This window comes from Drosophila biarmipes, unplaced genomic scaffold (genome assembly GCF_025231255.1).
Source record: "Drosophila biarmipes strain raj3 unplaced genomic scaffold, RU_DBia_V1.1 ptg000007l, whole genome shotgun sequence".
Lineage (NCBI taxonomy): Eukaryota > Metazoa > Arthropoda > Insecta > Diptera > Drosophilidae > Drosophila > Drosophila biarmipes.
This window is the reverse complement of record NW_026114528.1, coordinates 1,365,710-1,388,951: the sequence shown is the minus strand read 5'-3', so window position 1 is coordinate 1,388,951 and position 23,242 is coordinate 1,365,710. Positions and strand designations below refer to the sequence as shown.

The following is a 23,242-nucleotide window of genomic DNA, read 5'->3' as shown; positions in this document are numbered from 1 at the left end:
AAAAGTGTAAATGTCTTGTTGTAGGTAAAAGAGGGATGGCTAGCGATGTATTGCAAAAATTAACAATTAATAAGGCTCCTATTGAGTATGTAAAAACTGGAATTATTCTAGGGTTTACGTTTAATCACATATTGACGTGGGATGATCACATTAATACATCTGTGGGAAAAATATATGCAATGATTACAAACTTATACTCGACCAAAGACTTCTTACCGACCAAAATAAAAGAGACAATTGGAAAAATGTATCTCATACTAGAGCTGGAAAACTAACAATGGCACTATTGACACTATCGATGGTTTGACACTATCGAGCCACCATCGATGGATGGACACCTTCGATTGTGGCTTATTCACCATCGATGGTGCCATCGATAGTCAGCTTCTTACATCCCTAAACATTTTTTTCGCTCATTTTCTGTGTCGGCGTAAATAGCAAAAAACAGGAAAAATTGAAAAACAAAAAAAAAATTAACTAAATTTATATGGATTGCTTACTGTATTATTTACATAAGTGTTTTGATCTATAAATTGTTAAATTTAAGGTAAACGTCGAGTGTCTTTATCAAGTGCCGACAAGCCGGACTGAGAGTACTCTTCCAACACAGACTCTGAAGAAGATTTGGAACTTAATTGACAGTGTAACAAAAAGAAGTCGAAAATTTCACATGTTTTGAAATATTTTAAAAAGTCCGACGACACGAAATATTCTAAGTGTGTGGATTGTGACAAGCGGCAATACATCAAACTTGCACGACCATTTAAAAAGTTTTTTATCCTGGCTTGGAAAGTAAGAGACCAGCATCGAGCACAAGTTGTAAGTGCTGAGAAGAACGACACTGCATCTGCAAGCAGCAGTTCCAGATCGAGCATGAACTCTGTGGCGTCTTACTGAAAAAGAGCCGTTGTGTACGATTCAAATTCAAAAAGAAAGGCCGACATAGATAAAGCTCTAACTGAAATGTTTGGCAAAGATGTGCAGTCCTACAATATTATAGAAAACGAAGGGTTCGTGCTATACACTCTATCCTCGGTATAAATTACCCAGCAAGACGCACTTAAGAAATGTGCTGGTGTATAATTATATTACCGAAACTGGTGCCAAGCTATCAGCAACACTTGTAAGTGTTTATTTTTTTTACAATAGAGCCTATATTGATGACACTATTGACACTATCGATTGCTTAAAATAAACAATCGTCAATTATTGATGGCGCCCACTATCGATAGTTCTCTACCTCGTACCGGCACTTCTCTACGGAATAGAGGTATTCAGTAACTGCAGCTCCGTAGGTCAGCAGAAGCTGCATGTAGCGTTCAATAAAGTGGCAACCCTTAATTGCCGAAATAAAAGTTTCCCAGGGGAACACCCGGGAATTCCCCGGGACGCCTCGTGAGAAAATTGTATGGCATGTCCGTTTTTTCCGAGGGGAAAATGCACATGAAATTTTTTCGAAATCCCCTTGGATTGCCCCTGTTCCTTATACTTATTTGTTGTATGACCCCTGCAAGGGAAACTTGTTGCGCTCGAACATGTCCCAGCGACCGGACTGCGGGAAAGATATATTTATAATAGACAAAAAGCTGGCCATATGAGTGACGTTACGATTAAAATCATTAACATGCCACTTAAGCCCTGGGCAAGCCTTAGGCCCTATTACTACTCCATAAAATTATAAGCAGACAAGAGCCGTCGTATCTGTATGAAAAACTCACTTTTAGTTCGTCAAGAAGCACGTGCTTGGTGTCGTTGGAACGAGAAACATAATAAGCTTGTATATGCTGTTCGCACTTGGAACCAACTGCCACACACTATCAAGGCAATCAGTAACGAAACTCAATTTAAAAACGCACTGCCAGACTATTTAAGAGAAACCTGACTATTAAACTACACACTTTAGCGTATTGGAATTTAAATATATAGAGAAAGTGAGAACTAATAAAAATAGAAATTAAAAATTTAATTTTTAAAACTAAAATTAGCAAATTAAAAAAAAAATAAGAAAAAATAAAATTAAGTGTTAAAAATTTTTTAAATGATAATATTAATATAATATATAATAATTATTTGCATATAAGTTCAAATCAAATTTTACAATTGTGACTATCCCTTTAATTTATAAGTCTGCCACATGCTTGTAGCGCTGGAATAAGCAATAAAATAAATTATAAATAAATAAAAGAAAAAATATGATTAGTGTTAAATTTTAATTATTACAGCAAAATTAATAGTTCCCGCGAATCGATAGTGATGCCACACTTTCAGCTTGCTCTTATCGAAGTATGGATATAGGGTATCGATATAAGGTTAATATGTTCCAAGTTACAATTTTGGAACAAATTAAAAAACTGACGTCTTTTTGTTTGCCGTACCGCATTAGTTAATTAGTAAAATGAATTTTCTGTCCAACGGCAACCATGTTGGTACACAACTGTGAAAGTCAAATAATTCAAATTAGAGAGACTTACTTATTTTCCCACATGGTAAGTGTCCTGAAAGCATAGAACAGGGAACAGGGTGAAATTGGTTAAAGTTTTGGAACAAATTAGAAGCCCACAACTCAATTTTCTTTTTTTCGTAAAAACTGAGGTTTTTTCGTTTGCCGTACCGCAAAAGGTAATTAGTTGAATTAATTTGCTTCCCAACGGGGTACCATGCATGTTGGTAAAAAGTTTGTGAAAGTTAATTAATAGAAAAGAGAGAAAGAGGCAAAACATAATATATTCCCACATGGTTACTGACCTGAATACATTTATTACCTAGTCGTTGATGCCTTGGAATATTAATCTTATATTTAATTTAATTTTTTAATAATTAATTTTTCATCTTCCCCCAATGAAAAGCGATTCTTTAAGAACTAACGGTTTTATCCTTATTATTATTTTTTCACTTGCTCTAGGTGATCCCAAATCTCTCATTATACCGACAACGTCTGAGAGTTGCTCCCTTTTATTTTAGGAAAGATCCAAGGTGCATAACTGTAAATGCGACTTTATTGAAAAAACTGACGGCTTTAGCTCAGTGATATTTTTTGACAAAAAGCTGGAATTAACGCCAAATAACCAGGTTTACCGTGCATATTCGTACAACCTCTTTGAGATTTATAGAAATCGAAAATGATTGCAAGAAAGCAAGGACATCAAAAAATAACAAGAAAGGAAGTTAACTTCGGCAAGCCGAGGTATTGTATACCCTTGCAGTTATAAGAAATAATAAACTTAGTAACACCATGTGAAATTTAAAAAAAATTATTGATTTAAAAAAAAATTATTTCATTCTATTTTTTAGACCATGTTTTTGACATCTACATGTTAGAGTAGTCCGATTTTAATTAAATTGAATTAGAAATTCTTAAAAATATAAAAAGTTATATCCCCTATATTATAAGATAATATGTCAAAAAACCCCAAAGCTATAATTTGTTTCATATTATTTTCCCACCAATTTTCCGATCGTTTCTATGACAGCTATATGGTGACTAATTTTCCGATCGTTCATATATCTTATATTTTCATAAAATTTAATTCAAAATTCAGAAGAAATCAAAAAATGTTATATATATGTTAAAAACACCAAAGATACATATTTTTTTAATTTTTTTCCCGATAGTTCCTATGGGAGCCATATGATATAGTTGTCCGATCCGGCTGGTTCCTACTTATTAGTTTGCGTAGAAACGGACAAACAGACGGACATGGATAGTTCGACTCGTCTAGTGACGCTGATTAAGAATATATATACTATATGGGGTCGGAAACGTCTCCTTCACTGCGTTGCAAACTTTTGACTGAAGTTATTATACCCTCTGCAAGGGTATAAAATTATAGCGGCATGTGTTGAGTAAAAAATTGTTTTAGTTTTATATTTGTATATTCACCTTTTCGAACTGTGCAAAACCGTTTGCGGGATTATTGTGGGGCCAAAACATTTCATCATTCCAACTTCGGATAACGGGACCAGAATTTTCTAGGTTATTTTGTACAACCTATAAAGGTGAAACATATTCTCTTTTATGAGACTAACAATAATTATATAAAATCTTAAGAATATAAGATACCTTACAGTGATGTAGACTGAATTTAGACTAACGGACCCTAATAATTATTGCTGTGCTGGCAGATCGTTTCGATGCAGACACGTTCTGTTCGAAACCCGTGTTAGGTTTCTTGTGAGATTGTTTTGGTGCTGTGTAAGCTTGTAATGGTATGCCGACTATATAATCCGACTATATAACTCGTAATCCTTGAGTAAAAAATACAATATAAATTTGAATCAAATCTTGGTATTAAAATGTTTTATTTAAATAAATTTTAATGGTCAAACTTTTTAAAACCTAACTAATAATCATGGATCAACACAAACATGACATTAAAAGTAAATTCAGTTTACATAACTTTTACAAAACAATATTAGTTGTTTTGTTTCGAAATACAAAAATGCTTTATAAATATTAGGGTATTCTCTTATCGCTGCGCCACGAAAATGTTTCCGTTTAATTTTGTTCTATAGTTGATTGTAACGGAGTCGCAAAAAAGCTAATGCACCCACGGAGTGGTGTCTCTCTGAGCTCAGACTCGGAGCCTCCAAGTCCAGGCTGATTATAAGACACAGAAACAGAGGGAAACTTCCGAAGGTCTACCCCTCTTCTACGCTGCCCCGACTTCTCTGCTAACGTCGACGGCGGCACAGTCTTTTAGGCAAAAAAAGCTTTTTGCCGTTATTGCAGAACTGAAGGGTTGGTTTAATACGAACAAAATAAAATAAAATATTTAATTTGTAAGCGACGACATTTTATTAACTTAATTATAGGGTCTTTCAGTGCGTTGGTAACTTCTTGAAACAACAGCTCTATCGCTGTCATTTTCTCTTTCTGTAATGTTTTGTCTATCATTAAAAACCTGAGGCAAAACATCAACCTTTTATTTCGGCCCTTTTGTTGTTTTGCTCATTGACGCTCAGTACATGAGCGATGAATGGTTTCGTTCATATGGAGCAGTCAGAAAGGCAACGATTCGTGTCTTATAAAACCCCGAGACCGAGATCCCGAACGAAAGCAGCCTTATTGGAAAATTTCGGTCTCACGTATTTTACAAGCTCAAGAAGTTCAAAAACTTTCGTTTATTTTTTAATATAAAAAACTTTTTTGTATTCTCTTCATCTACTTTATTTATTGCACAACACTGTGTAAAATGTTTTTACGATAACATATAAGACTGCATAAGGGAACGTTTGTGGTTGAGCAGGTGTAAGCTTTGCGATTTCCACATCCGCTAACATGGCATAACTGTGAGAGAGGCGGTGCGCGAGGTAATTGTGCCATTTGTGGAAAGTCTTGCCCTGGTGGAATTATTATGATATTACCTTTTAGAGCGCTTATATAGGTTATTTTTGGATTTGAGGACTTTTGAAATTTTCTGTTACGCATCAACATCCGATGCTTGTTAGTTTCCTGTTTTTTTAACAAGCGTTCAATTGTTTTTTGTTTATCTTTTTCTCGCCGTGCGTTAGCTTGCTGCTTCCGCTTTTCCGATTTGAGTATAGCCTTTTGAATTTCCTCCTCCGTTTGGGGCTTTTCCTTTTCCTTATAGCCACTTGGAAGAGCAATTAGCTCTTCAACAAAGCCATCAGCCCGTTCATACATAGCACGTTGACGTGCTGTCATTAATTTGGGGTTTTTTATTTTCTTCAGTTCATCATCAACATCGTCCATTTTTCCTGTTTCTATGGCAGTAAGCCACCGTTCTTCTTCGCTAGAAGTTTCGCTATTGTGTCGCCTCTTAACTTTCTTTCCAACAGCGTTGGGTGAAGTAGCAGCTTGTGCCGACTTTTTAGAGTAAATATTTCTTGCGCGTATGAACGGTAGCTCGTAGATATGGCTCGCGTGTAACTCTGTGGCTTCATAATGGCTTTTTGACTGCACATTATTCGACATCGCGAAAAGAGTATAGTCTATGATAGTGCCCCTTTCAACAATCTATGAACCCTGCTTTGAAAATTTTACGACAGTTTATTAATATTTACTTATTTTTTCGCATAATTGTACTTAAGGTTATTTATGTTTTTAAGTAGTGTGACCGCAAATTAAAATAAAATTAATATGTGCTTTGAATTACCGAACATGAAATATACCCATTTCTCACACAATACCTTCATACCAGTCAGGCAGCCATATAAAATCGATGTGCGTATGCAATACACATCAACTTAACGTCGCTGTTGCACTCTTAAGAGGATTCTGGTTCACAAGAGATTCGCTGAAGCAAAAACAGCTGATTGGCATAAGCAAATCGGAAACGAAGGAGGCAGAATGTTTCTAGGTACCAATGTTAAATGTGTTAAAGATGAGAGTACCAATAGGGGGGCATGTCATATAACCCGCGGGCGTGCACCTTTATTCATGTATGTAAACGTGAATAATTTAGAACCATATGTATATGGAAATAGAATTGATTTGAAACATTTGCAAATGATTTTCACGAGCTGCCTGCAGTACTGGCAAAGCAAGTTATTCGCTTTTTTATGTAAACATTTTATTATTTGTGTACTCCTGAATCAAATTGACTGTGTAATTTGTGATTCTTATACATATTTTTTTTGTGTCTATTTGTTATTTTCGTATTAAAAATGGATCATTTCTGTTACGATCCTATGGGGTTATAGTTCAATCCCCTATCAACCAGGATTCACTTCCTAATAACTCCAGGAACATAGAATCACGATAAAACACACTTTTCAAATGCAACATATGCGAAGAATTTACTTGCCCTTATCATCAAAAGACGATAATAAACATTTTACTAGAAACAAAAAAGGTTGGGATCACGAAGAAGTAACTTCAGAGAGGCATTTAGACGATAATACACATTTTACAAAAACAAGAAAATGGAATTGCGCAGAAGTGACTTCTGAGACATTTTGGGACGATAAAAACACTTCTTTTGGGCGATGAAAATTAGAATATATTTTTTGGGAAAGAAAGAGGCTCCTAAATAATTTCCAGAAAAAAAATAAAAAGGAAAATAAAAACGACGCAGACGAGATAAAAGGGGGTTTTAATTATTTGCAGTTACCAATTTTTTTCTGAATTTCGTCGTTGCTTCCTTTGCTAGCTCTCTATAGGTTGCCATGGCTTTTTTAAAATTTAACAACATTAAGGAGTAGAAAATAAAAAGATAAAAACGTTTTATTGTTATGGTTGTTATATATATATATATTACCCTTATGAAATCTATTTAAACTAAAATTAAAACATTCAGTAGAAAATCGATTTAAAGGAATTTTAAAATGAAGTTCCTTTAAGTTTGACTATTAGCTGTTACCTGTGTAATCATACATATATTTGGTTTCAGATAGTGGCAACCAGAACAAATAAGTTTATACGTAACTCCATATTTAAAATACTCAGATAGGCTTAGAGTTTCACTAGACGAAAAATCGTATTTCTTGCACTGTGACCGAAGATATCAAAATTCACCCGCAATGCACATAGTTTTATAGTAGTCTTACTATTAAGCTAATAAGCTTACTATAAACTATTTATGTTAAAAAGTAGTTAGGGCTTCCTTCTAGTGTCGCGGATGCTTCGTCATCTTTTCCGGCCCGTCCGCAATGCAGTTACAATTCCCAAAATGCCAGCATGGGTTTTGGCGCCTAATTAGCTGCCAAATAGATGGTGGTACTCGAGTCCAATAGTTCCTCAATGAAGAGCTCGTCGAGGATCGCAATACTCGTGGTTCTGATAAAAACATACTTATATTAGAGGCCATGTAATATGGGGAGAAACGATTATGATCAGCAAACATGAGTATAAGTGCAGCCGTTTAAGGAAAGTTAACATAAAATTCGTTGTTTAATAATAATCATCTATCGTCGGAAATGTGTTGCTTAAAAAAAGGGTATGGGTGACGTGACAATGGCCAAAAGGGAAGAGAAAACGTAAAAAGAAGTCTCGGTAAATTATATTTGCGTTGTTAAAAGAGAAGCATTTCTTGAAAATAATAAAATCAGGTAAGTGCTACCTTAAGCTTACGATGTTGTGCGTTGATCAAAGTTTAAAGTACGTCGCTTCTTAAGGTGTTTATGGTTCATACAACTTAAAGTTTTGAGTCTGCGCTTACAAAACTTTAGTGTAGAATGATATTGCGAAAACGAAGCAAGATGAGGAGTATCGAAAAAATGTCCTGCAAAATATCGACGCCAGCGGATTTAATTTCCATATATAGCAAATCAACACAAGCTGTTTTTTAATAGTTACTGTGAGAAGTACTGCACAGCAAACAACCTTAAAGACTCAAAGCATGAATTACCGAAAGAGAATTGCGTCTAAAGGCAAGGACAGCTAATTAGGGACTGGTTTTTAATGCTAACAGCTGATTCAATAGAGTTCTCCTCGTTACATGTATAAATCAGAGCTTGCAAATAACTGTTGACCGTTTCTCGTTGTCTGCAAATAATTGTCTCTTTCTGACTCTTTACGAAAAGACTCAGAGAGCAACCGTTTCATGGGTTCTTGAATATACTCGCTCGCGCTCAGAGCGAAACCGATTTTTTCTATTCTGCTTTGTTTCGGTTGTTCCCAAACCGTATTGTCTTTTTCAGTGAAGCAAAAAGTCTTTTGCGTATGTATTGGTATACATTAACACGCATAGGCAAGCAAATCGTTAAATGTTTAATAAAATAAAACTAAAAACAACATTGTCTAAAATTTTTTTTTGTGTTCGTTTTGCAGACAAAACATAATAATTGCCACAACAATAAAAGTAAATGGGACGACCGTTTGCATTGAGTTTTTCGGTCAATCGGTCTTTTGCTGACTCTCTTTGTGCGAGCGTTTCTCGATCCGCTCTTCACGCACTGCTCATTAAACGACCGAAATAAAATAGGCTCAACGAAAAGCGCTTAACAGAAAACAGAATTGAAAACAGCAAAAGTCTATTGCTCAGAGCGAGAGCGAGACAGTATGAACTTTTTCGGTTGTGCTCGCCACAAGAAAAGAAACGGTCGACAGTTATTTACAAGCTCTGGATAAAATCGATTCCTAGTATGCCATCACACGGAATAGCGAATTGCATATTTACGATAAGGAAATCATGTGGAATTATGTATTTTTCAATAGAAGTCAAACCTTTTGATTTCGTAACTTCATGACTTATACCCTGTATGTTTATGATATGATTATCTTGAATGGTTTGAAAATTATCGGAATTTTCCTTCAATATGGAAATTTCCGTACCTGTATCTAGTAAAAAAAACTAATTCTTTTCCTGTTGCTTCGTTCATGAAACTGACGAATGTATTTTGACTGAGATTTAAAGTGTGAATTTTGATGTTGTTTATTGTCGTGTATCTAAAGATGTATGGAAGTTTCCCGAATTTGTTTGGGCTACCCTAACGTTGTCATTGTGGTTGTTATTGTTACTACCACTACCGTTGTTGATAATATCTGGTATTTTTATAGTTACCTCGATTATTTCCTCTACCGCGATAATTGTTTTTATAATTATTGCCACGATAATTATTTCCACGTTGGGTGTACACTATGGAATTGGCATTACCTGTCATTTCAGTACTACTTTGTATGTACTTGAACGGCTTCATTCATGGTTGCAACATTTCCTGCTTCCAATATTGTTTTGAGGCGGCCATGCTCACAATTTTTGACCATTGTGGTGATGAATTTGTCAGTGTGTTCGGCCGATAGGCCTTCATCAATATACGAAGCTTCTAAGAGCTTTCGTAGGTTGTCCATTTCTGTGGTGAATTTTTCTGCAATTTTACCTTTTTGGCTTGTTTTTCCCATTTTGGCTTTAACTACGTCGGATGTTTCTCCGACTCTAGTATCTTGCAGTTTGTTAATTATGGCTTCTATTGTGGTTTCGTTTTGGACTCTGTATAATGTGGATCCAATTATTTTGGATTTGATGACTTCTACAGCCAAAACCTCGTAAGGTTAACCAACTTCAAAGCTGTCATGAATCTTTGAAGGTGTATCCTTTGCCTGTTAAACTCAGGTATGGCATTCGATATTTCTTTAATGTATGCCCTTTGGGCAATTATCTCCTCAGCCATTGTGGTTGGTTTTATTTCTACAATGCTGTTGTTAGAATCCGAGTGGGTCAAGTCCTGGTCTGATAATTCAGATTGAATAAGGACTGCCGGAATAGTGAGGTTGTTTATATCTTTTTCCTCTATATCGGGATCTGCAGAGATAGGGTCGTCAGCCTCAGCTTGTACTGGTGGATCTGATGATTCTGACTCTTCACTAGTTTCTATCTTCAACGGTGTGTTTAGGATAGTTGATACTGAAATTGCTAAGTCGTACCTTTGCTTTATAGCTATTGAGTTATCCCGCAATTTGATACCTGAGACCAATTGGCTTTGTTTAGCCTGTCTCCCTGATCGTGTATATGTATGCGCGCTGTATTGAAGCGGTTTACTAATATTTCGGCATGCTTGTTCACAGTGTTTTGCTGTGCTGCCCGGGGTCTTGATAATGACCTATAAGATCTGTAAAAATCAATTTTTATATTATTTATTTCTTTATACAATTCGTCCCATTCCATTATTTAAAGGAATATTTTCTAGATTCTTAAAACTATCAATGAAAGATGTCCAAGTATCTTGTTATTGTTAATAACTGATTTAATTTTTAGGGTCGGGACTGTGCTCAATATTATCGCCTTCTGGGTACTTGAGCAATGTACCAAGGGGGAAAAGCCTAAGTGGTACCTATTCATATACTCATATTCAATTTCATTAATTAGTATAGGCTCAGCTCCTATTTCGATTATTGATAATACCCTGTTCTGAAAGTCCGGTTTCTTATCAAGAGTGATTCTAATACACTTTGTAGTAATCATATTTTATATATATATTTTTTTTTTGTTTATTTATTTTGTTATTTTATTTGGCTCTCTTTGATATACATTTAGTATATATAAAGATATATGCCTTGTACAAAATAAATGCGCTCATTATGAAGACAATGATTGATAATAAAATGTTCGTTAGATCTGTACTTATTGTTTTGGACTCGATTTTATTTATAACGTTTGCTGTGGAGTCCACTTCTTTTACGTCTACTGCTATGGGATTTTTTATATTTAAAGTGTAATTCAATTTATAATTTATTTGCCATTTAGTTTGGCTCATGTAATTAAAAATTTGCCTTATTGGGCCGTAGGTATTGTGAGAAAACAATTTTTTAAAAATGGAAAAACCTGCCTAGTCTTTGTATGGTTTTCAGGCCACACGCTAATTGGGCCTGGACTTTAATGTCGCTCAATTTTACATTAGATTTTATATAATATAAAAAAAATATGCATCGCAGTGCAATGAAAAAAAATATGCAACGCAGTGCATGGTAAAAAAAAAATATGCGCTCTATGAAGCGCTGTCGGCTCACTGGTGCTGGCTGCACAGGCTGGACTTCCTCGATGCTCTTCTTTGTTGGGGTACCGGTGCTGGCTGCACAGGTGCACTCGCAATGGGGCGAGCACAGTGGTCCCTCGCAGTCATTTGGGTACTTCTTCATTATCTTGGGTATTTCCTTCTTCTGTGGCGGAGGTAATTTGAGATTAGCTTTAGCGAGACTTTTAATTGCAGGGTAGGTGGATGTGTGTGTGGCTGTGGTTGATTTTTTCTTTCACTTAATAAATTATATGTTATTATATGTTCAAGTTCGGCAAGTAGTTTTAAAGAATTGTTCCAATCTAATTTACTTCCGCTATTTAGTAGCTTCAGTAATTCATCCTTTCTTTCTTTTAATATTTTTACCACATTACTGCGTTTAGCACACCTCACACTCTACTCACTGCGATTTTTATTTTTCCTTGTCTGCTGCTATAATTTTGTGATCCCGTCCTTCTTCTGGTTTTTTCTCTTGCGGTTCTTCGATGTTCTTCAAGTTTACATCCTGAGTCCTGTCACGATCGCCATGTAATAATAATCCCACTCCGCCAATGAAGAAGATAGGTTCATCGTTTTAATTGTTCTCATTCTTTATTTAATTTTTGTTCATTCAAATGCATTAATGGTTTCGGAGCAGCCGTTGTTGCCGCTCCGAGCTCGAAGGAGGTTCTTGTTGATCTCCAATTTGCTTAGGAGCTAAAAGGTCTATGTATTCTTAAGTATATAGTTATGCTCACTTAGTCTGGAGAGCGGAGGTATATGTACATACATGAGGTCCACCCGTGTTGCACTTGCACTTTCAGGCCACAGCGAGCGGCTCTTATTTCGGGCACTTAGGTTGATGACCGAGACTCTGAATTGTATAAACACTGCGACAAAGTGTTACAGTGCGTGCCCCTTTTAGTACTCTTGGTACAGTGAGTGGTCGATACATATATTTTATATGTATGCATACTACAATATACACCAATAACCCTTCCAAAGGCCCACCACCTGACGATTTTGGTTATAAGGAACGCTCATCACAACACCTTACATGGCGGTGTGCAACTAACTTTACCTACAATTCATTCAAATTTTTTTTGGATTGTGCGTCGCACTGCGACAGTGCATAACCAGTTTCAAACACCGCCCGTCATCATAAAGCCAACTAATGGCAGACTTACCAGCGTACCGTGTCAATCCGCTCAAACGGGCGTTCGAAGCAACTGGAGTTGATCACACTGGTACGATTGAGATAAAGTCATACAGATTCAGAGGACACAATTGCATAGAGCATACATTGCAGTTTTCATTTGCTTAGCGAGCGACAAACCAACTTTATCTCATCCGACAATTCTTTAAAGCTGTGGACCAAGGAATTAAAGTTACAGTAGTTTCTGAACTTACTCGTCGAAACATTCAGTGGCATTTAAATCCGTCACATAGTCCAAACTTTGGAGGACTCTAGGAATCCAACGTTAAAGCTGATAAAACCCATTCATCAATCTTTTAATGGTATTCGAATGACGTACGAGCACTTGTCTACTGATCTTGTCCAAATAGAAGCGTGCTTGAACTCTCGGCCATTATGACCCTTCACGTCTGACTTAGATGATTTGCAAGTTCTCATCCCGGCACATTTTTGAATCGGTGATTCGATGATGTCCCTCCCTGAGCCTAGCCTTAAGAAATCTCTACTGAACACAAAGTTTCTGAATGGTCAAAGGTTGCTTCGCTTCTTTTGGAGAAAATGGAAATGCAGATTGTCTATCTCATCTGCAGACGCGTCCCAAGTGGCCACGAAACTGACAATCTTCAGCGTAACGACATGATCAACATCAAGGATGATCGAACTGGTCCTTCTGACTGGAAATTAGGGAGAATCATCGACTTACATCCTTGGTCCGATGGGCTCGTTCGAGTAGCTACAATTAAGACCTCAATGGGTATTTACAAGAGCTATGTGTCAAAGATTTGCCGTTTATCCTTGCCAAGATTCACTGAAGAATCTCGTCCAATTACAAAACCCATGCACCTTTAAGTATAAGGATCTCTTTCTCCTCCAAAATTTATCTTTGTTTACCATTATGTAAGTTAAGCTAAAATCGCAACAATTGAGTGCGCTGGCACTGGTAGTATTGGTCACACCAGAAACTCAACTCTCGTTTGAATAAGCATTTAAAGTTTTGCATTTTATTTAAAGCAAAAGGCGAATTTTTATAAGTTCTCAAAACATAAATTGGCTGCTTTGCTTAATTCAACATCAAATAAATTAATAAAAAATAATTCGTTTTAAATCATAAATTTAAAAAGAATACTACTGTACACCGAAAAAATGACAAATTATTGAAAATACCGCTTATCTTGATTTTTTAAGTCAATTGTAAGTCTCTCTGTTCGAGCCAATCTCGCAAACTTCATTGTGGGAAGTAAGACAGCGTCTCACAAATAACTTAATGTAAGACAATCAACAACCAAAACAAAAAGAAACAAAGTCGGCAGCTTAGAGAGCGAAAGAGGGAGGTTGCCGTTTACGGTTGTTCTCTAAGGAAAAAAAACGGTCGTAAGCTATGAGCTAGAAACTTCCTGCACTGCGCAAGTTTTCTTAAGCAGGATGCAACGCCCACAAACGGCCAAAACACTTATATTGAAAAGCGGGTACGTGTCGCTTTACAATATCGCTTTGCTGCTTATATATCTCCATTTCACTTTTGCACCAAAACAAATTTCAAAATCAAGAAACTTCACATAAAAATACTGTCAACACATTTTTGTGGCAACATTTTGGTTAAAGTTTTTGAACAGCAGTCTTCATGCCTCCCAAAGAAAAAATACTCAATTCCGGTCAAGAAATAATTAATTTTTTATATTTCTTGAGCTATTGAGCTGTTCAGGATCAACACCGAAAAGCAAAAGCGTAGCGCAGCTGATTAAATTACCCCCAACAGGTTGGCAAGCAACGATCATACTAAACATACAAAAAATGACTAGATTAAAAAATAATTCTAGGATACTATATAATACAAATACTATATAATACTAATACCAATGTAATAAGGAGAAGATCTGAAGAGACAGAGTTGATAACATTCTTGTATAGAAAAAGCTCTTGGAATAAATGCACAATTTACATTGGCTCCTCCGGGTGGACTCACTGGTTCTTAGCCGTCATCGAAACTTCGGAATGCGGATTGCTACAAATTCGCAAATCACCAAGAGTGCACGCGGCCAACTTTGCGCTGCGCTACGGTGCATAGGCAGTCATTTGGAAAAGCTATTACTCGCCCGGGCAACTTAATTTCATCTTTCGTCGTTGGAACGCCCTTTCTTACATCTCAGAGTAGAGGAAGTGCGCTTCGGCTGCGTCCATCTCCTCGCCACAATCTCCTTGCCTTTATCTCGTCGGCACCCAAAAAGTGGTGAGCCGTGCGTCCCTAACCTCCTTTTCGTCACAGGAGAGCAATTTGGTTTTGTCGGTCTTTTCGCCGTTCTTGCTCCAATCGCGGATAGCCTATAGCATATAGCAGGTATTGAAAGACAGTGCAGACATTCTATCACTACAAGCAGCATTGCATTTGAAAATAATCTAAAAATGGGAAGTTGCTGGTCACACTGGCTGGAAGTCGAAAACGTTTTGGTAAAACTCCCTCAGCGGAGCAACAACAATTAGAGGCAATTAATAATGAATTATCATGTAGAAAGGAGCTTGAGGTCAAATTGCAATCTGTCTGATGGAGAAAGAAATCAGTCTACTTTCGCAAATAATAGTTATTTAAATTCTTCAGCAAATCACAGCAGAATACCCACAAATGAAACTCCCTAAATTTGACAGCAACTATGCCGAGAACAAAAGTGTTTATTTAACAGCTTAGTTAACAGCGACAAATTGCTATCAAATGTCAAAAAGTTTAATCAAGGACGCCTTAGGAACAGTAAGGCTTACCAGATCACAGAAGCACATTACGTAAAGGCCCATGCTGCCTTAATATACTTTAAATGTCGATTGTTTGAAAGTTCAACAATGCAAACACCATCCTCCGCGGCGATACGATCCCTTATTGACACCGTATCCGCTATAAATGAATCTCTTCTCTTGCAACGAGAAAGTTCTCGCCAATGCAATGATAATTCACATCGTCATGTCTCATGTAGATCCCAAAACTGGGTCGCGTGAGGAAAAACAGCTTAGTTACGATTCCATTTCTTTATGGAAAGATTACTAAGAATTGCTTAATAAACGTTAGGTTGGGGAATCCACGACAGGCAGAGGAGTTTGAGCCTTCTTATATTAAAACGGCATTTGCAGTATCCCGACCTGTCAAAGACCTCAAACCTAAATGTCCCTTCTGCAAGTCAGATGAGCATTTTATTCAAAGTTATACTTCCTTCACAAATGTCTTGATGCATAGGTCTTTGCATCAATTGTCTACACAGGGGACATGGAGTATCAACGTGCCAATCATCTCGTTGTCGAGTTTGTACAAAACCCCATCATACAGTTCTACATTGCTAAAGCTCGACCTCACAAGCACTCCTCAGCATTTATCGCCGTCGCCTTCTGACTATCAGGTAACCCAACAGGCACTGAGTACCATAGTCAACCTTTACCTTTACCTCACAGGTTAATTTGATTACGGAGGAATTGATAAATAGTTTGCAATTAAAACGGCAAGCATGAGGCGTAATTCTCATCCTGTTTAGGTAACTTCACAGTCCAGACGACAATTGGGAGCGGCGTACCCAACAAATGATTCGTTGTATACCCAGTGCATGGAAAATTTAGCTCTCGGTCACATGAAGACTACAGATAATAGAATACTCAACAAGCTCTGAAAGCTCTTCGACTGAAAGCTCGTATTTGAGGCGCAGTGCAGAACCGCTTCCCAATTTTCGTTAAATAAAATTTTCTGGATAGGGTGAAAGCAGCCTTGCCTTGCTGTGAAAATACAAGTTACATAAATTCGCAATGTCGGTAGAAATAACTCAAATATATAAAGAGTGGTATTAGATGAGGTACAAAATGTTCCAGTTAATTTTATGGCTAGAAGCCCCGCAAATCGATGACTTATTAACAGGTGCCGATTCCATCCGGGAGATAAGTAAATTTCATGGAAAGCACAGAAATTTTAGATTCCGAAGGGTTCGAATTGTACTCTAACGAACCACAGGTCGCCGAGTCAGAAGTCCTCATTGGAAAAGACGCTGATACGCAAGCTTTGGGTATCACTTGGAGTCCAAAACAGGATACGTTAAAGTTCAACGCCCAGAATCTACGACGAAATACCCGCCGAAGTACTGCATTCAAACATCCCTCGACATGTCCGAACTTAGTTAGGGGGCTCTTACCCAACAACTTGCGGGCTATTCAGAGGATGCTTACGCTTGTTGTCTGTATGTAAGGTTAGTGACCTCAGAGGGATGCTAGAACTCAAGTTATGGAATCCAGAAGTTCAATTTTGGGCTTCCATACTGAAACCCATTGGAAATACCGAAAAACCAAGCTTGGAAATGGGCTAAAATTGGGACCCCCTTTAAAACTAAACATTTAAATGTAAAATTATAGGGAATTCAACTACAAACTCATAGAGGTATGCCACGTCCAAGTCGGGATCCTAGAACTCAAGTTATGGAATCCAGAAGTTCAATTTTGGGCTTCCATACTGAAACCCATTGGAAATACCGAAAAATCGAGCATGAAAATGGGCTAAAATTGGGACCCCCTTTAAAATTAAATATTTAAATGTAAAATTATAGGGAATTCAACTACAAACTCATAGAGGTATGCCACGTCCAAGTCGGGATCCTAGAACTCAAGTTATGGAATCCAGAAGTTGAATTTTGGGCTTCCATACTGAAACCCATTGGAAATACCGAAAAATCGAACATGAAAATGGGCTAAAATTGGGACCCCCTTTAAAATTAAATATTTAAATGTAAAATTATAGGGAATTCAACTACAAACTCATAGAGGTATGCCACGTCCAAGTCGGGATCCTAGAACTCAAATTATGGAATCCAGAAGTTCAATTTTAGGCTTCCATACTGAAACCCATTTTAAATACCGAAAATCCGAGCATGGAAATGTGCTAAAATTGGGACCCCCTTTAAAATGAAATATTTAAATGTAGAATTAAAGGGAATTCAATTACAAACTCATAGAGGTATGCCACGTCCAAGGGGTAAAGGTTATGTTGCTAACAGCCAAATCCAGGGTTGCACCCATCAGTACACTTGGTATTCCAAGACTTGAACTCTGTCCGGCTCATCTCTTATCGAAGTTGTGAGTGTGAAATTTAGCAAAGCTGTGTACATTGAGACTGATAACGATAGGCGAAAAATCGATACACGACTATTGACGTCTCGTGAGCTCAGGAAGTCGTGCAGCTTAATCAAGTCATGAAACTGGTTCCTTTAAACCGGATAACTCGAAAATGAACCAAGGTTTAAATTCGAAAAGTTTGAGTGGTTTTTGGCGGAGAAAGGCTTGGAAAAGTAAAACTAGCAAGGGTGATTAAAAATATAATATTAGCAGAAGTTATGTTCCTACCCAGTGAGTGATAAAAAATACCTGTTGATGTGAGTGGAGTAAGGAGAGAAGAAGACCAGCTACCAGGAGGAGATCTACATTTTCGACCAGAAAATTGGCCACTAATCCCCGGGTGGCCACAGGTTTTTATTCGCCCCTTAGAATTATATTTATCACAGAAAAATAAAACTTGTTCCCGAAAACTGCAAACGGCAAACCAAGACAGCAAGCCGAAAATTGAAAAATAAAAATTGAGAATGATATTTCAGATTATGTAACTCGCCTAAACTAATTTATTCATACTTATATCTATTTAAATTATTTATTTATTTAACCTATTAATTCATGCAAACCCAAAACTATTGGAACTGTGTTAATTGTTATTTATTTATTGGATTATTAAATGTTAAAATTTAAGTTGTAATTCTGAATTATAATGTGAAAACAAAACTGAAGTGTTGCGAATAGAAATTCGTGTTGGGGGGTGAGATGAGTTAGGCGAGGTAGCACGACCCACAAAACAGATGGGAGATGTGTCCATATGAAGTTCAAAGGATACACTCATGGTTGGTAAGGACTCCAGGACCACGATAAGATTTGTGTTGTCCATTCCAGATGTTCAAGAAAAAACATCTTGCTTAAGGAGGCCGAAATCCAGACGATCCTGGTTGAAGTGGAAGCAGTGATTAACTCGCGAACGCTATCACGCAATCACTCCAGCCCATTTTCTGATAGGCACTACGTTCGCTGCCTTATCCCCAGGATCGGCACCTCCACATCGGGATGACGAGGTCGTCAACGCTCACCTACAACGCTGGCAGCTATATAAATAATTAAAGGCTTGCAGCGCTTCAACACGGGCGATGTTAATAATGCTAATGCTAATAAATTACCCCCAACAGGTCGGCAAGAAACGATCATACTCAAATTGCAACAAGATTAAGAATAATACTAAAGTACTATAAAATACTAGTTCTTTCGACAAAAAATATCCTCGATGGACCCCGATTTCTTTGGGATTTACGTGCAGAAGGTTATCGGCGGAAATGCATGCTTCTCTTGCAATTGCATTTTAAAGTTTCGTGTTTTTCTTTAAAAAGTATTTTCCACGATTTTGGGGGGTTTTGCCTTTCATTCGTTGTCTAAATACCCTACAGTTTCGAAAAAAAATTTCACTTGTGAATCACCTTGTAAATAACGCCTAACATGTCATATATACAATTCTATAGAACGTCCACTTTTTCACAAGTAAAATGACAATTTTTGGAAGTCACTCCGGATTTCACTTGCTCCGCATACTCATTTGTTGTACGCTTGCAAGTGACACGTCCCAAGTGAAATCTCTTCGGAAATTCTTAATAGTTTTCAGCTGTCTAATTATTGAATTTAAAACACATTCATTTTTTTAATTATCTTTAATTTGATTGTGTCATTTAAGTTTTCTGTTAATATAGAGTTATTGTTTTTTTGGTTTATTTGATTTCGTTGTCATCCCCTTCCTTAAACATCTGTCCGGATCCCTTAAAAATATGTGTTTTACTTGTGTACCTTCTCGAACTGTGTAAAATCCTTTGCGGAAATTTTCTTACTTTTAATCAAGCGACCTGCGGGTAACGGAACCGAAATTTGAGGGTTATGCTGTAAAACCTATAAAAATCTTACAAATCGCCGTTCTTTGAACTTAGAGGCAAAAAAAAAAAATCAAGAAGCTTTCTGCCGTCTGACATGTCAGATCTGAAGGGTAATAAGCAATTGAAAAATATCAATAAGAACCTGTAATTGTTTGTATAGCAGGTCAGACCCCACAATCGCTATTTATATATCCTCGATAGATCGTGATTCCCAAAGAACTCAAGCGATCATGGATGACCAACTTATACATTTTTAAATTAAATCTGAAAAAATCGCTCTTCAAGGAGGATATAACGCAATGTTAGTAATGATGAGACAAATACATTTCAGTTCAAATTTTTTCCCCTCATAAAAACTGTAGGCGATACATTTCCGCGGATTCTGGGCGTTAGAGTGAACGTGGCACCACGCTGAAAAAAACTTGCGCTGCGTAGGAAGCCTGCATGCCAAGTAAGAATATTCTAGCTCTTATAGTTTCCGAGATCTCAGCGTTCATACCGACGGACGGACGGAGATGGCTAGATAAACTCGGCTAGTGATCCTGATCAATAATATATATACATTATGGAGAAGATATAGTTTTAATACCCTTGCAGAATGTATAATGATTTCAGTCAGAAGTTTGCAACGCAGTGAAGGAAACGTTTCCGACCCCATAAAGTATATATATTCAGCGTCACTAAACGAGTCGATCTAGCCATGTCCGTCTGTGCGTCCGTCTGTCTGTCCGTTTCTACGCAAACTAGTCTCTCAGTTTTGAAGCTATCTGGCTGAAACTTTCCCAATAGTCTTCTTTCTATTGCACGTAGTATATCAGTTGGAACCAGCCCGATCCGACATCTATATCTCATAGCTCCCATAGGAACTATCGGGGAAAAAATTAAAAATATATATATATATATATCTTCGGTGTTTTTTAACATACAACCTTCTAAGCTTGGAAATAACATTTTTTAATTAGTTCTGAATTTCGAATTAAATTTTATCTAAATCGAAAGACTATATCATATAGCTGTCATTGGAAAATTGGTGGAAAATAATATATAACAAATTGTAGCTTTGGTGCTTTTTGACATATAACCTTCTTAGCTTGGAAATTAGTGGGAAAATAATATGAAAAAATTATTTACCTAAGTTGATTATTACTAATAACTGCAAGGGTATACAAACTTCGGCTTGCCGAAGTTAACTTCCTATCTTGTTTCATATTATTTTACCATTAATTTTCCGATCGTTCCTAAGGAAATTGAATTCGAAATTCAAAACCAATTAAAAAATGTCATTTCCAAGCGTAGGACGTTATATGTTAAAAAACACGAAAAATATAATTTTTTAATTGTTTCCCCTATAATTTCATACATACATACTTTCAAATGAATCTAGTATACCCATTAACTCTTCGGTAACGACATAAAAACTAACAAACATTGAAATAAAACAAATAAAAGAATTATAGACAAATTCAAGAAAAAACATATTTAACAAGAAATTTCTATACTGCAAAGGGTATAAAAAATATGTTAAAAAACACAAAAGATATAATTTATATTTCATGTTTTCCTACTTATTTTGCGATCGTTCCTATGGCAGCTATATGATATAGTCGTCCGATTTTGATAGAATTTAATTCGAAATTCAAAAACAAATAAAAATGTTATTTCCAAGCGTAGGAGGTTATAAGTTAAAAAACACCGAAGATATAATTTTTATAATTTATAATTTTTCAATATTATTTTACCACTACTTTTCCGATTGTTCCTATGGTTCCTATGTCGTCCGATTTTGATAAAATTTAATTCGAAATTCAGAACTAATTAAAAAATGTTATATCCAAGCAAGAAAGGTATATGTTAAAAACACGAAAGATATAATATTTTTTAAAATTTTTTACCCGATAGTTCCTATGGGAGCTATATGATATAGTTCTCCGATCCGGCTGGTTCCGACTTATATACTACCTGCAATAGAAAGAAGACTTTTGGGAAAGTTTCAGGCCGATAGCTTTAAAACTAAGAGACTAGTTTGCGTAGAAACGGACGGACAGATGGCCAGACGGACGGACAGACGGACATGGCTAGATCGACTCGACTTGTGACGCTGATCAAGAATATATATGCTTTATGGGTTCGGAAACGTCTCCTTCACTGCGCGCAAAGCAGCTGCGTTGCAAACTTCTGAATGAAATCATTATACCCTCTGCAAGGGTATAAAAATGATGGTTATAATTCCAGAAAATATCTTGATTGTCTTCCTTAAGTCATCATTGTAAACCCATTACTCGGAGAGTAAAAAGGTATATTCTTTTTATTTTGGTTTCTCTAATAAAATTATACTCCACTATACAAACCAATTAAGCCTATTCATTTTCGTTGGCCGTATTGGTAGATTTAAAAAAAAAAATTAAAATACCGCTCCAGATTACCATTTATTGAAAGAGCGATTTGCTGCTTATATATCTTTATTGAACTTTTGCAACAAATAGTTTTTCAAAATCAAAAACCTCATAGAAAAATAACGTCACAAAATTGTTGTTGTAAAATTTTGATTGAAGTTTATCGTCATCGTCTTCATTCGTTTCATAGAAAAAATATCAAAATTCCGGTCAAGAAATAAGTCACAGTAAAAATAAGTCAAAGTATGAACCAAATATGAATGAACCCAACAAGATCTAGGTCGCTTTTTATTGTCTCCGTCCTTGATAACAACAGTACCTATAACAGCATTCGTGTTAACTTTTTTAATAGTGCAATGTCCATTTTATTTGTTGTTTAAAATTTTTTGTTTGTATTCAAGCCAGTGTGACCTTAGGTTATAGTCTAGAAGATTGGCATGTACTCACAAAATCGAGAAAAAATATGATCGATGGACCGCGATTTTTTTGGGACTTATGTTCTTTTGTAATTATAAAGTTGCGTGTTTTGCTATAAAAATCATCCACGATTTTAGGGTGCTTTGTGGTGTTTTTCTTTCCATACGTTGTAAAAATACCCTTTAGTTCCAAAAATAAAGTTTCACTTACGAATCAACTTGTGAATAACGCGTAACATCACAGCTTGCACGAGTGAAGAACAAGTGACACTCGTCCATATGGAGTGTATGTGATGTCCTCAATTTCACAAGTGAAAATTCGAACGATATTTCTTTGAAGTCACTCCGGATTTTACATTGTTTCTTATACTAATTTGTAGTACGGCCTGGCACCTGCAAGTGACACGTTCCGAGAGAAATCACTTCGTGAATTCTAAATAGTTTTCTCCTATCAAGATATTGAATTTTCAAATACATTCATTTTTATTTACTTCTTAAATAATTTTAATTATATTGTATTATATAAGTTTTCTGTTAAATTACACATATTGTTAGTTAGCCTAGTTTATTGATTGGTAATTTGTTTTTTTTTACAGACAGACGGACATGGCTAGATCAAATCGTCTAGTGATGTTGATCAATAATATATATACTTTATAGGGTCGGAAACGTGTCCTTTACTGCTTTGCAAACTTCTGACTGAAATCATTATACCCTCAGCAACGGGATAAATATAACTTTTATCATAAATTAAATATGTGTCACAACAATGTCTGTCCTCTGACATGTCAGAGCTAAAGAGTAATAAGCAAGCACACTTCGCTTCTACGCGTACTGTAAGCGAACGTTCCACCCTAGCCTCACCCTTTTCGCTTGTCCGTG

General features: G+C 36.3%; 1 protein-coding gene and 1 long non-coding RNA gene across 2 annotated transcripts; one reads left to right on the top strand and one right to left on the bottom strand.

Annotated features, from left to right (window-relative positions):
• Positions 1 to 4,771: 4,771 nt before the first annotated feature.
• LOC108032781 (INO80 complex subunit B) lies at positions 4,772 to 6,090 on the bottom strand. The gene has a single exon (XM_017106787.3). It carries the CDS (start codon positions 5,933 to 5,935, stop codon positions 5,171 to 5,173), a length of 765 nt encoding a protein of 254 aa, XP_016962276.1. The 5' UTR covers positions 5,936 to 6,090; the 3' UTR covers positions 4,772 to 5,170.
• Positions 6,091 to 14,815: 8,725 nt separating this feature from the next.
• LOC127011746 (uncharacterized) lies at positions 14,816 to 16,406 on the top strand. Its single transcript, XR_007765025.1, has 2 exons — positions 14,816 to 15,963; positions 16,016 to 16,406. It is a non-coding gene; the product is annotated as an uncharacterized LOC127011746 (long non-coding RNA).
• Positions 16,407 to 23,242: the final 6,836 nt, after the last annotated feature.

Bases quoted from the DNA above. Each gene is read 5' to 3' on its own strand.
- LOC108032781 (XM_017106787.3), bottom strand. From the start codon at position 5,935: ATGTCGAATAATGTGCAGTCAAAAAGCCATTATGAAGCCACAGAGTTA.